Raw genomic sequence first — 14085 nt, forward strand, 5'->3', positions numbered from 1 at the left:
CTCTGGGCCTCCCCTGAGTGAGTAATCTCTCCTGGGATGGAGATAAGACTTTTCAGTTTTTAAAATATATTTGCTTTGAGCACCACATGTCAAGTGCCATCTAGATCCATTTTATTTGAGAGACGCATGGCAACGCACATCAAAACTAGATTGATAAATAACACTACAAGTAAGAGAAAAAGTATGTATTTTTGTCCCTTTAATATCTAAAACTGGTGCAATAGTTCAGAAAGCAGGCAGGTAGAAATATTTCTTCTACAGTACTTGTGTAGCATCTGAATTCATGAAAGCGAGAGACTTGTAATTATTAGTACTTTGAAGCTACACCAACTGGTCCTGGGAGTCATTTCAGGGTGGAGCATCATTAGATACCCTACTGACAGACCTCCTTGTTTATCCAAATCCAAAATCCATCTTTGGGAATTGACTTGCTGGCTGCAGACCCTCCTTGATCTCGCCGCGCAGCAACATTGACAACAGCCGGCACATTTCCAGATACGTAGCACTGAATCAATGTGTGCAGCGGGAGCAGAAAGGTTCTCACCGAGCCCTACCGCACAAGAATTGATTTCTGAAGCGCTGTGATGTGCTAAATGCTGCTCGACATCAGGAATCATGTGAACACCACTCAGCCAGCCACTCGTGTGATTAGAACAACGTTTGATTTAAGCAGGAAACAGGCTTAGAGCCTAGTTAAAAGAAAGTGAAGAATGGAAAAGAACGAGTGGGTGGTGTTACAGTGCAGTAAGTACAATCAAAGTGAAAAGTACTGCTGCACAGAACTAAAACAGTATTCAGGTCATTCATACTTCATGTATTATTGTCCTAGTCAGGACTTTAAGCTCACTTTAATGTTCTTTTCCAAAGCTGGACGCTTCTCTCTGTTCACCTGCAACCCACTTACGTACAGTATACTGCACAGACAATAACTTGTCGAGTAATGTGAACAAATACAACTAGAACAAATACACGATGTCAGTAAAAAAAGCGCTTAGCTATAAAAAGATGTACTTACAATGAGTGTCCCATGTTTAAAATGTGAAATACACTTAACCAACACTTGTGCACACTTACCCTAATACCACTTCAGCATGGTATTCAGTGCCAAGAGTACTCCACAATTAATCACGCTCTACTGCTCCACACTCTAGTACAGCTGATGTTGCCAACAAGCAATAAACAACAATGAAGAATAAATGGTGTCGCTGTTGTCATTTCATCCTGATTTCAGTTCAATCATGTGATGACATCATCAACCCAGGGTGTTGCGATAGGGTTGAGAAGTGAAGAGGAGCAACGGGTTTTTAAATGATATATTCTCAATAGTTAAGTCAAAAGAGAAACATAGGAGTCTCCAGACACTTTATCGATCATTTATTCTCCTTAACCGCTTATCTGAACTCGGATCACTGGGCTGGAGCTGATCCCAGCTGACATTGGGCGAGAGGCGGGCTACACCCTGGACAGGTCACCTGACCATCACAGGGCTGAGGGCTATCGACGGTCATAAAGGTTTATATTATGGCCAAAATGTTTAATTATTTCAGCTTTGCTTCTGAGAAATCCCTTCTAATGGCCAGCAGGGGGCGATTCCACTGGTTGAATAAAAAAAAAATCTTATCGTATAGAGGTTCATGAGAAAATTACCCTTCTTTCCACTTGATTTACTACCACAGTAACCATTTTCCTAAAGAGTTTATGATCCAAATCACTAGTTTTAAGTCTTCTTCAATACAGCATTATGTTCTGTTTAGAAATGATGGTCCCATTTAGTCTAAACTAGATGATAAAGCAGGGTATGTTTTAAGGCATGGCAACCTGTGCACTTTGTGTTGTTGTCTAAGAATGGTCACTTCTAGCTCCAAAAAAAACAAACAAGATGGTGACAGAAAAACTGCTACTTTAGAGGTACTAAAATAAATACATTTTTGCTGCTTTCAGACAGAGCTAAGCTACCGTTTCCCCCTTTTCCGGTCTTTACGCTAAGCTAATCAAACCATCTGCTAGCTGTCATCTTAAATTTACAGATATGGAAGTTGAATTCTCATCTAACTCTAAATATGTGTAGTTCCCAAAATGCTGAACTGTTCCTTTAAGGTCTGAATTGTAGCTTTAAATGGAAAGTTCCCTGCAGTGAAACTGGAGCATTACCACCCAGGAAGTCATATCTTCTACTTAAATTACTTTTGCACAGTTAAAAAGGAATGATTCCATTATGAGTTGAACTAAATATGAAATCATTCAAAGTTTTGAAATTGTCACTTAAGCCCTTTTCACTCTAAACCCCTGCGCTGTCCGTCTACACAAAGTGTATCAGCACATATTTAAATCAGCATGTGAGCTGTTGATGAGTTGCTGCATCTGTGTCAACCAAGGAAAAAAAGGAGTGACTTTGATTGCTTCCCCGTACTGCTGTGTACAGCTTGGGCAATTAAAATCATAATGGCAGATTTTAGACACCAAACTAATGAGCTCAACTCCTCTGAGTGGAAATGCCATTAGAAGTCCTAATGGGACTCCTTCGCTGTGTAACAAAACAAATCCTCAGCTGCTAGATATGAGATGTGTTGCTTCCCAGACTAGAGATTCGCACACAATCGTTATTTGATTAATACTGTTTGTTTACATGAGGATACAAAGAAGCGTCTCCCCCTACTGCGCTACGAGGCCTGATACAATGTGATGTATAATTGGATGCTGACTGTGAAAACAGAAAAGAGTTCCTGGTCTTGAATGATGAATTGTTGAGAGAGGAAAGAAGTGGATTAGGGTTTGTAAAGTGCTTTTTCACCTCTGTTCTCTGTGATTCAGCAGACTCAATGATACAAGAGCTGAGCACTGATCTGTGTACTCGCATGTCTTCTGTAAGTTTTCATTCCACTGTATCCGAACGCATCTCTTGAGAAATATGGCAGTTTAGTTGCCAAATAAAGCAAACGGACAGTTTTTGAAAAAGTCTTCCTCCTCTGCTCCTCCCTTAAGCCCTGCCTCCTCCTCTTTCCCCTTCAGCCATCCTCCGGCGGGGATGAGGATCATTGGAGGGGGAAGATTTCATCATCTGGTCCTGCCAGGATCTATTCCTGCTTTGGTGTGTCCTCCGAGATCTCTGCTCTGTGCCACGGCTGATGATGATCCAGGCTCTACACCTCCACTCCCACCGGAGCACATCAATCACCTCCACTCCTCTCACGCTACTAGAGAGGGGGGGCGTTGAAGTGGGGTGGTGAGGGGTGGTGAAGCCTTCGCCTCCACTTCGCTCATATCAAGCAAAGGGAAAAGGAAAAGACAAGGAAAAGGTGGAGGTAGGGTTGCTGCAGTCACAGCTTGCCAAGAAAAGACCCCAGAAGGCAAGCTATGACATATCTTACGGGGAGGGCATGTGTGTGTTGTGGATTTCATATTTCACCTAATCTCTCTCAAATCGGAACAGACACCTGAGGCGTGAAATGGATGCCTGTCCCAACAGAGGGCACCCAGAACTTCAAACACAATCATTCAAAAGGACTCTGAACAAAACGCACTGGATGTGTCTCTGTTCACCGAGAAACTAAATCCCTCCATCATGCTTTGGTCTTAGACTTGACATAACTGTCATTTCTTCTTTTCTGGAGAGGCATTGGTTCCAGGTCACAGGGTCAGCATGGTTTCTGTTGATACCACTATGATGGGGAAAAGATTGTGTCCAGGAACAAATTGGTCAGCCGAGTCAGTAAAATGATAAACTCCAGCAGCAGAGGTGCCAGAGAATTGTGACTGGGGGAGCGAAGGGGGGCTGTGTATTTATAGCAAGTGAAAATGACACAACAAACAATAATGAATATACTTATACTACTACTACTACTACTACTACTACTACTACTACTACTACTACAGACATCCAATGATCCCGGGCTAATAGGCCACATATTCAAAATGCTTGTTACTAAATGTTTCGTTTAAGGCAAGCACAGTTAATTTAGTAAATTTATAATTAACAAATTAAATACAAACAGAAAGTGTATGGGTACAAGCACAAACAATCACAATCCGAATCACAGTCACCACAGGAAGTAAGTGTGGATTTACAAAATAGTGTAGCTGTGAGCAAAAATAATTGTAGTACTGTGAACATGGCAATGCAGAGTCATCTCATGTTACTGTGGTTTAAGCTACTTTTCATGACAATGAATAGCACTGCCATAATCAGGTCCTGTTGCACACAGCAGACAAAAACATGCAAAAGCACAGGTCCATAACAATAATAATAGCATATCAACAATATTTTGACCGGTCCAGAAACACAATTTGCACAGCACACAACACAGACAAATTCATGCTGCCACAAAAGCAAAAAAAAACAAAACAATGCTAAATTATGTTAAACTGCTTTTCGGCAGTTGAAACTCTTTACCTTGAGTTGGTGCTGCTCCTTCCAGACCTGATTTGGCGCCCTGGGATTGAGATCAAGACCCTCATTGAGGGTCCAAAGTGTTTATAAATGTCCATGTGGCCAGTTTAATTTTTTTTTAATCCGTTTATTAAACCAAGCTGTTTTAAGCTTCCGTTCCAAAAATCTCTGCCAGGTATAACCAAAATTTAAGGCTGAAAAACACCTTCAGTTCAGCTAATGTTCGGATGCTAACTAGACACAGCGGTGACAGCAGCATAGGACTGAGAGGCAGCGGCTCCTGTGGGTTACTGTTACTGCAATTCTTATTGTACTATAAGGAGACAAAGCAGGTCAACAATGAAGTCCTGTTCAGCTCCGGGATGTGGGTCTGCTGGTCTTCTGTTGTGCTCCTAGAGGCGGGAGGTTTAGCTTAGCATGTTAGCTAATGTTAGTATGACTGAAGTCGGTTTACTGTAATTCTTGGTGTTTGACCAGTTTTTCAGTACTGATACGTTTCACTTATGAATACAAGAGTTAAGTCCTCGCATTAACTGGTTTAGTAAACCAATTTAAAATGGCACCGATAAACACCACACACAGTACTGTCACAACGTGTCACAGAAACAGCGCCCTCCTTGTCAGCTCGTGCCGCTACACACAGAACTAGGTTCGGCCCGCGGGCCCCGCCCTCCCCATGTGCTCAACCAATCACTGGCAGGCTCACTGACACGCATTCCCCTGATTGGTCGAGAGACGGCAGATGATATGCTGCATTTATGTGATGTCGGAATTATTGGGATAATTCGATTCCAACTGGAAAACAAACTAGGTTAAAAATAAATAATATTTTATACAGTCTATGGTTAAAACCTAGTATATGGCTGACCGCATTTGGTCAATGCGATTTTGCGAGCAATGTGTTACAGGAATAGTTAATGTCAATAAGTATTCCTGTAAAATGTGTATAAACGTGTATTTAAACGCCAGTGCATTATTCACAGACCGCTACATCTCCGTTCAAGGAGTGAGTTATTTTGAAATGAATTGTGTGAAGTAAAAGCACTGTCTCTAAGAGGCCAATGACAACATGTTTGGAAACAAACACATTGTGAACGTAGAAGAGGACGTAGGAAGTGTGATCAGTCACTCAGTCACATACATACCCCTGTGAAGGGCTGACCACCACTGTCAGCCAAAAGTAACATTTTATTCCTTAAATGTTTTTGTTTTTTTTAATCATACAGAAGGTTCAGCCCTTTTCAGGGCTTAACATCTTGCCAGGCCCTCCCTCACTGCAGTTGGTTAACTCTGATGTTGAGTTCCTAGAAATAAGAGAGCTCCACATACGAAGTAAAAATTGCAATTTTTAAAAGAAGTTCCTCTGAGGGTTTGTTTGTTGTTGTTTTGTAGATGCAGAGCTGAAATGCCGCCTTTAAAACCATGAAAAGACCATGCTTAAGGTAATGCAATAACCAAAATCCACAAAGACTAAATATGGTCTCATATTTTCCCCCCTCAAAGCATGATTTGTACTCATAATAATAAGAGTATCTTATATGTCAGATGTTGCAGAGTGACGTGACTCACCTTTTCAGGAAACCAGACGGCTTGAATTCTCTTGTAAACATTTCCATTCAGTGTGAAGACAAATGTGAGATGGAAAAAAACAATCTGTCAAGCATTTGTACAAAGTATCATGGGTATTTCCTGCACGTGCACCTAATAAAAGCACCGCAGCCTCTTGAAAACACTAGCAAGGAATAGAAAGGAGTAAAGAGTAGACACTTCATGAAAGTCGGAGGTTAATGTTGGAAACTACCAGCTGCTGAGACTTGTAGACAAAACAGTGTTTCCTTTTCTTGTGTGGATCAGAGAGGAAGAGAAATGTTGGAGATGGTGTGTAAACATGCTGAGAGGCAGAGGCTGTGTATGTGGATTGTGTAGAGGCGAACAGAGATATAACCTTTGTTTACGAGTGCAGGCGGGCTGGCTGACAGTGTGTATAAGTCAAGCGAGGCCAGCCCACTCGGAGATCTTTTGGCACGCATTAATCAAACACCAGGGGAGGAGAGAAACGCCTCAACACACCTCCACAGGACCTTCTAACCAGAGGGAGGGAATGACCACAAGGTTATTGTACCTCCACGAGACAGAGCAGCACTTTGATTCAACACTGCTGCGCTGAAATGCTTCTCCATAAATGTCTACTAACTGTGAACCGCAAGGATGACGGCAATAGACTTTTTAACGTCAGAGAACGGTTCGTCTGGAGTCATTTCACAGCATGAGTTATTACCGCAATAATATCCAGGAGTGCGTCCTTCAGGGTGATTATGGCTCTGACAGTGATGCAGTAGAAGTGAGGCGCAGATGGGGATTACTGGTTATTATTGCTGTTTTATAACTGGTAAAAAAAAAAAACAAGTCAGGAAGAAAACTAAGTGCGAGTTTTTCTTTATGGTATTGTAGTTTAAACTCTTTTTTTAGATGAATTGGTTGATATTATTCTTCTATACAGCTTAAAAAACACTCTGCAGGTTACCATTAAAGTGCCAACAACAGCATCGTTACTTAAAAAAAGAGCATTTTATTAAAACAAAATGCTTATTTACAGGGAAAGAGATTATACTTCTGTTGAAAAACAGCATTGTACCTTTACAAAAAGGGGAGAAGAATGCATACACAGCCAGCTTGGGAATGACAAATTTGCACTTCAGCTGTCATAGCTTATTACAAAGTCAACCAACCCTGAAGATTTACTTTGTTACATTGGACTGATGGAAAGACAAAAGAAATATTAAGTAAAATGGCTTTTGGAATAGTCATTGATATTTATAAAGCTCAGGCAACAAAAAAATAAAAAATAAAAATAAAGAGCATTATTTGTTTCACAGATTCACAAAATTCCTCATTCTGCAGGAATATAAAAGAAGCTACACATCTTTTCAGTTTAAATACAAATCTAAGAGGACAAATGGCTGTTCTGGGTGGGGTTAAATTCAAAATACAACACAGATACAGCGAAAGAAAACAACAGAAGTTTTCCCCATCTCTTAAATAAAAAAAAAATCCTATAAGCTCGAGTGAGTGGCTCATTATGATACCTTCACAAACATTTGTATTGTAGCCTTGTCAGACAAGGGCAACTGGCTACAAACAAAGTCCCTGTCATTCAGTTATAAAAATAAATAGAAGTTGAAGGAGACATTGTGTTTTGATAAAAAGAGTCCAGATATAACTATTATGTATACTGGCAGACCCCGTTCTGACTATCAATGTGACAGTCAGGGTCTTTGTTTCCAACTGATTCCACTTCTGTGTACTTCGAGAGAGGAAAAGTCCAACATGTCCAACAGGCTTCTGCTACAGTGAAGAGCAACATTTAACACTTTCCCTTCCATCCTCTCCTCCTTTGCGTTCTCTCAGAGCCAGGGGTGCCACGCCGGGTCCATGCGACACAGATTGTCCAGGCTGTTGGCTGCAGCCACCAGGGTGTTGACTTTACTCTCGCCTCCCTCGAACTGAGCCAGGTTGTGGAGGCGGGTCATGATGGCCGTGACAGCCTTCTGGACCAATGAGACTAGCTGCTGGGAGTCCATGTTCTCGGGTTGGCCGGCCGGGGACAGAGGCATGGACGTGTCCTCCTGGGTCTTCTTGTGCCACGCTATGATCTCATCACGGAGGACTGCCTTCAGTATGCCATCCACCTATCAGAGACAGAGGGAAGGAAGATGTGAATTTCAAGCATCACACATACAATTAAACACTAGGAGGAGTTCGAAAAAGTAGGTTTGCGACATTTCGCATATTTGCGGAAAAAAAAACTCTAGGCGAAAGAGGGCGTGACTTATATTCAGCACAACTCAGTGAACGCGTGGATTTTTTTTTTGTGGATTTTTTTTTGTGGATTTTTGAATGTGCGATAAAGTATGTGGGAGTTATTAGCCAAAACGCACTTTCCTTTATTATAGCGCCACCTAGTGGTGAAAATTCAGGATGACAATAGATTATACAATTTTTCGCCATGTGAGACTTATATTTAAAGTTTTGTGAGTTTTGGGGTATGTTCAGGCATTGAAAAATGCGATCATTTCGTCACGAGAAAAATAATAATAACAAAAAGAATAATCATTCGAAATACAATAGGGACCTCGCAGGTCGTTGCCTGCTCGGGCCCTAATTAAAACAACCAGTAATCATATTTAGAGATATTTCTCAGGTAACCATGTAGTTTTTTTTTTTTTAGCACTTCTTTCAGGTTGTATCAAATGACTGTTTTACTTTCTTTTCTTTTTTTTTTTTACATTCAAATTTCTTTTAAGGTTTTGGAATGAAACTCTAAATGTCTGTGGTCATATTTCACATGACTTCATAATAAAATGTAATATTTTTAAGAAAATGTGATTTATTCATTTTCTTGAAACAGCATCCCATTGATAACACAAGTGTTGGAAAAAAGTAATAATTTTAACTTTGTTTTATCCATTTGCTTTATAACTCATTTATCTTACAACCTTGATTCCAAAAAAGTTGGGACGCTGTTAAATAATAAATAAAATCAGAATAATTACCAAATTGTTTCCAACCTATACATGGCTGAATACAGTGCCAAGACAAGCTATTTAGTGTTCAAACTGATAAAATTTTTATTTTTATTTCTCAACTTTTTGGGAATCAGGGTTGTACTTGCAATCAGTTTTGACAGCAAGAAAATAAGAGGATAATTCCCATATAGTGGTAAAGTTAATTTTTGACCTTTGAAATGAGACCAAAAACAAACAAACTAAAAAACTATACTCAAGGTCTATTTACTTGACTTTTCCAGAGCTTTTAACCACAACTTTCATGCTCTGCAGATGGAGATGGTATTTAGTACCAAAGCCTATCTTTGAAGAGAGGTAGGGATTGTGCTCTCTATCCATGTCACCAAATTTTTACACTTAAAATGACAACTGAGCAAACTGACCAAAAGATGAGGTTGAAAGTGCCAGAAGTGTGCATTTTGTGAGTAGTGTTTTGATCAAATTCTCATTCTTTAAAAAAAAAAAACTTAGTTTGCTGCAATACCAACTAGTTAAAACTGAACTGGTGTACAAACCTTTTCATAGCTCTGTAGTGTAACAACTTAATAAAGGTGGCAGCTGATTCACTATAGTTGCCAAAAAGATTCCTAGCTAATTTGATAACAATAGCATCTACTTGAAGTTCTCAATTATGTGTTAAAATATGCCAATCTTTTGAGTCAATCTCCTAAGCCATGCTTTATTCCCTCATGGGAATAAAAGCTCTGAAACATGATCAAACCTCAGTTTATATAAGACACTGCCAATTTCAAGCATAACACAAAGCTGTTAAGTCCAATTAAGGGTGTGTCAATAATCCTTGAGGAAATCTCTTGGTGTTGTTAGCAGCTCATTACAGTGATACAGAACCATCTAAACCATGATGGGGCCACAACACCCGCAATCATCACCTAACTAGGTACACACTGTCCCGTCCTCTAAACACCCAAAGTCTTTATATGGTTTCAAGCTTCAATATATTTGAGTGGATGATTGTTATGTTTGTTGTGTTCCCTGGAAACGTCCATATTCTTTGACCACTAGCTTCTGGCACTCAGTCTTAACTAGTTTATATGGTCGAATGTTGCGTTTATTCGCATCTTAAGCGATCCTGCTCCCTCCACATCAGTCAGACTTAAAGTATGAGCCAAACCTATACATAGACACCACATGGCTGTCATTACTGGTCTGCTGTAGATACATTATACAACCCTCTGACTGCTCATGCTTTCATAGCATTGTTTTTGTTTGGTTGAAGTTCCTTTCAGGGTTTATTTAAGTTTAATTGCTAAGCAATATCTGGAGAACTCAGCGGGAGCTCAAATTTGACAACAAACCGCTGCGTCCTCATGACAGAATGACATTAACACTCACTGATGCTGCCAGCACACTTGAACCTCGCAGTTTAACCCATTGACGCCTGAAACGACTGTAAAACCTCTGGGTGATTTTAAAATAAGCCCCTAAAACCTGAAGTTTTTCTGAAAATTCAACAGAAGAGTCAACGCTTCTACTAAATAATAGATTTTTCAGCCTCTGTAGCAGATAGAAATGAAATTCAAAAAGTATTTGAGAGCTTATACAAATACTACAAAACGACATATGTGCTTTCCAGGCTTCAATGGGTTAAATGCAATTCACCTTAAACCCTGTCAAGACCTGCCCCCTTTGGTTCAATATTCTTACTTTAGCATTGTAATGCAATATCGTCATGACAAAACTGGCACATTTTACACAATGTTTTAAAGATGTGTTTCTTAAACCTACAAAAATGAATTCTGTTGACACCTGGAGGCAAGAGTCTCTAGCTGCAAAAACAATACTGACACACTATCACCTATCACAATCAGCAGAGAATAGTCCAATATTCAGTCTCCTCCTAGCTCCGTTTTGGTCTCAACCAGGTCCAGAAGAAAATTTCTGTCTCTTAAGCTGGTAAATGCTCACTAGTTGCTAACTTTGTCTGTCGGATGTTTGATGCAGAACAGGCAGCAGTCACGGGGTTTATCAAAGTTTGGGCTGCTACTAACAATTGTTTACATTATTGATCAATTAATTGTCTTTAAGTCCATCACGGTTTCTCAGACTCAAAGGTGATGTCTTTAATAGTCTTGGTTGGTCAGTCCAAAACCCATAGATATTTAGTTTAATATGATGTAAAAAGCAATAAATCTCCATATTTGAGAAGCTAAAATCAGATTTTTCAGGAAATATTACCTAAACTATTAAACGATTATCAAAATAATATTTCTGACAATCAACTACTCGATTATGGATTAACCATTGCAGCTTTTGCTGAAATCAGCAACCAGCTCTATCTGGACACGGTGTTGATGAGAGTGGAAACGGTCAAGCCTTTGGCCATTCAAACAAAATAATGAGCTGAAGGATGTCATGTATGCTATATTTACTCCCTATATTCAAATGTCAAATAAAATATTATTCTGGGCTGTAGTTTAGATAAAAACACAGGATAATTATAAGGACGTAACTATTTTAAGAGCAACAAGTTACCTTAAAGTTTGGCTGTGCGAAGCAGCGTGCCACGGCGATCATGGAGGCTGTGAGCGGGCCGGAGACGCCGATGGTGGTCAGGAACTCTGAGATGTTTGGCGTCAGGCGGAATGGGACAGGGCGGTTAGCGTCCAGGTCGCCTGTGGCGTCATTAATGTCGAAGCGGAAATAGGAGACGTTCAGCTTTCCTGTGTCCTGAAAACATGGAGCAGAGTAAAGATTGTTAGAGAATGAGTCAGTAGTCTCACCACAATGTGTACAGTACAAGCCAAAAGTTTGGACACACCCATCTCATTCAATGCGTTTTTCTTTATTTTCATGACTATTTACATTGTAGATTCTCACTGAAGGCATCAAAACTATGAATAAACACATATGGAATTATGTACTTCACAAAAAAAGTGTGAAATAACTGAAAACATGTCTTGTATTTTAGATTCCTCAAAGTAGCCACCCTTTGCTTACTAGAATATAAGACATGTTTTCAGTTATTTCACACTTTTTTGCTAAGTACATAATTCCACATGTGTTCATTAATAGTTTTGATGAATTTACAATGTCAATAGTCATGAAAATAAAGGAAAAACATTGAATGAGAAGGTGTGTCCAAACTTTTGGCCTGTACTGTATGTGAGGGAGGAGATATAACCACCACCAATTAAAGAAAACATATATACATATATCCCTGTATTCTCCATAGTCCTTATACCACATGAGCCCTGCAAGAAAATAACTCTTCTTCAGAAATGCTAGGGGAGTTACAAAACAAGCTAACACTGACGAAATGGCTGCAGTTATTGATCTGCGTGCCCCAGACACAGTAACACGTCAAACTATCAGCAGCAGAACATCTATAATCCTCAATTCACTCCCACTCCCCTCTCCCCCGCCGCTCCCCGCTGACTTAAATATATACAGCCAAGTTTTCATCTTTAAGCCCGCATTTATGTGCGAGAGGACTGCTACACGAGCAGCCATTCCAGGGAAGATAAGCTCCCTTATATGAAAAGGTGAGTGGCTCTGACAGCTTTATAGCAGAGCATTTCATTCCAGCTCGTGCTCCCTCTCCTCCTCTGTCTCGCCTCTTTCCCTCCCTTCCTCCTTCTCCTTAATTCCCTCTCCCTCGCTCTCCCCTACTGTCATTTGCTCCTGCAGGCCCCAGCGGAGGGCCTCAAGGCAGTGGGCTGAGACACCAGCAACCCCCAGGAGGCTCAGATAAGCCCGCAGACAGTTGGCTGTGGAGGCAGCGCTCAGAATGCTAAATCACCACACTAGTGGCCAGCGATGGCTTCATTTTCAGGCTGGTGTGAACGAGATGACGCAACATTAGCGTGTCGCACGTAGTGACTTGGGGCTGTGAACTTGAGTGTGAGAAATGACATAAATTTGGTAATTTTCACAGCAAATGGCAACAATATCAAAGGAGATGGGGAGATTATTATGAAAGCGAAGAGATGTCTTGTGAAAAAAGGTGTAGGAAGATTAAAGTATGGCTGAATTACGGCCTGATGAATGCCACAAACCAGTGCCTTTTTAATTGAAGCATCACTCATTGAAGCTCTTTAAGGTCTCCATTTAGCAAGGGTGGGGCACAATGCTACGGCTGTGATGTCCTGTCCTTGCACTCTCTCTCTGTTTGTGTGTAATGTTTGTGTGTGCGTACGCTCTCCGTCCCGTAATCCTGCTGTGTCTAATGGGATCTGCGGAGTGGAACAGGCAGAGAGGGGGCTTAATACCAGCGCTTAGCTGCCCGGAGGAACGCCTGTCAGCAAAGGCCGATTAGGATCAGAGGGGTGGGGTGGCCGACTGACACAATCATCTTTAATAATGACTTTGAGAAAGCTGTCTGCGGACCCCGAGCGGCAGACAGACACGCGTGGATTGAGAGGCAGCCGCACGCACACACAAACACGGCCTCTTCAAAATGAAACGTCTTTGATAGCTGTAGAGCAGAGGGACTGAATATAACGTTCTGTCAAAACATCCTTCGCACTGACATCGGCTGGCTGACTGATAGCGTTAATGTCGGGGGGGAGAATGGTAATTCATACGGCCAGATATGGAGACGGCGATGGTGATCTCTTAATGCATCTATGAGAGCGTATATCTACTGAATTAACTCCTGTCACATGAATGGCGCTCGCCCTTGACAGAGTGTCAGGCGTGTTTGAATGAGTCTCCTACCTGTGCTATCTGCAGCATCTCCGGGTTGAGCCTGTTGAGGTGGAGCATGAACTCGGCCAAACCTATGAGGGCCAGCTGGATGGTGAACATCTTGCGGAAGGTCCAGTAATCGGTGGCGTTAGGGAAGGTGTGGAGAGCCCACTCCTTCAGCATGCTGCGGGGCACCATGTTCCCCTGCACCTCCTTCAGGATGTCCCGTAGGACCTGTAAAGAGACAGGTATTAGAGGTTAGCTAGGTGGCTGTGTTCCAACAGATATTGGGCATTGCATGCATGTTCTAGCACAGCTGGCAATAGTGATAGTTAGATATAATGTATATTATATAACAGTTGGCTGATTTTATCTTTATGCATCAAGACTGTCTACACTAGTCTGTGATAATCAGTCTCCAAGACAACCACCATCATTTTACAGTTCGCCTCAGAACCAAATGACAACACAGCTAGTAGTGAATTC

General features: G+C 41.1%; 1 protein-coding gene across 2 annotated transcripts in view; it reads right to left on the reverse strand.

Moving 5' to 3' along the window:
- Positions 1-6935: 6935 nt before the first annotated feature.
- Positions 6936-14085, reverse strand: part of trrap (transformation/transcription domain-associated protein) — a 95468-nt gene continuing 88318 nt past the window's right edge. For both annotated transcript variants that reach the window (XM_059324373.1, XM_059324372.1), the window contains 3 exons: positions 13630-13833; positions 11446-11640; positions 6936-8076 (listed from right to left, as the gene is read on the reverse strand). In XM_059324373.1, the coding sequence (XP_059180356.1) occupies positions 7792-8076; positions 11446-11640; positions 13630-13833 (684 nt within the window). In that variant the 3' untranslated portion in view covers positions 6936-7791. The remainder of the gene's footprint in view (positions 8077-11445; positions 11641-13629; positions 13834-14085) is intronic.

The sequence above is a fragment of the Centropristis striata genome, chromosome 21 (assembly GCF_030273125.1).
Source record: "Centropristis striata isolate RG_2023a ecotype Rhode Island chromosome 21, C.striata_1.0, whole genome shotgun sequence".
Taxonomy (NCBI): domain Eukaryota; kingdom Metazoa; phylum Chordata; class Actinopteri; order Perciformes; family Serranidae; genus Centropristis; species Centropristis striata.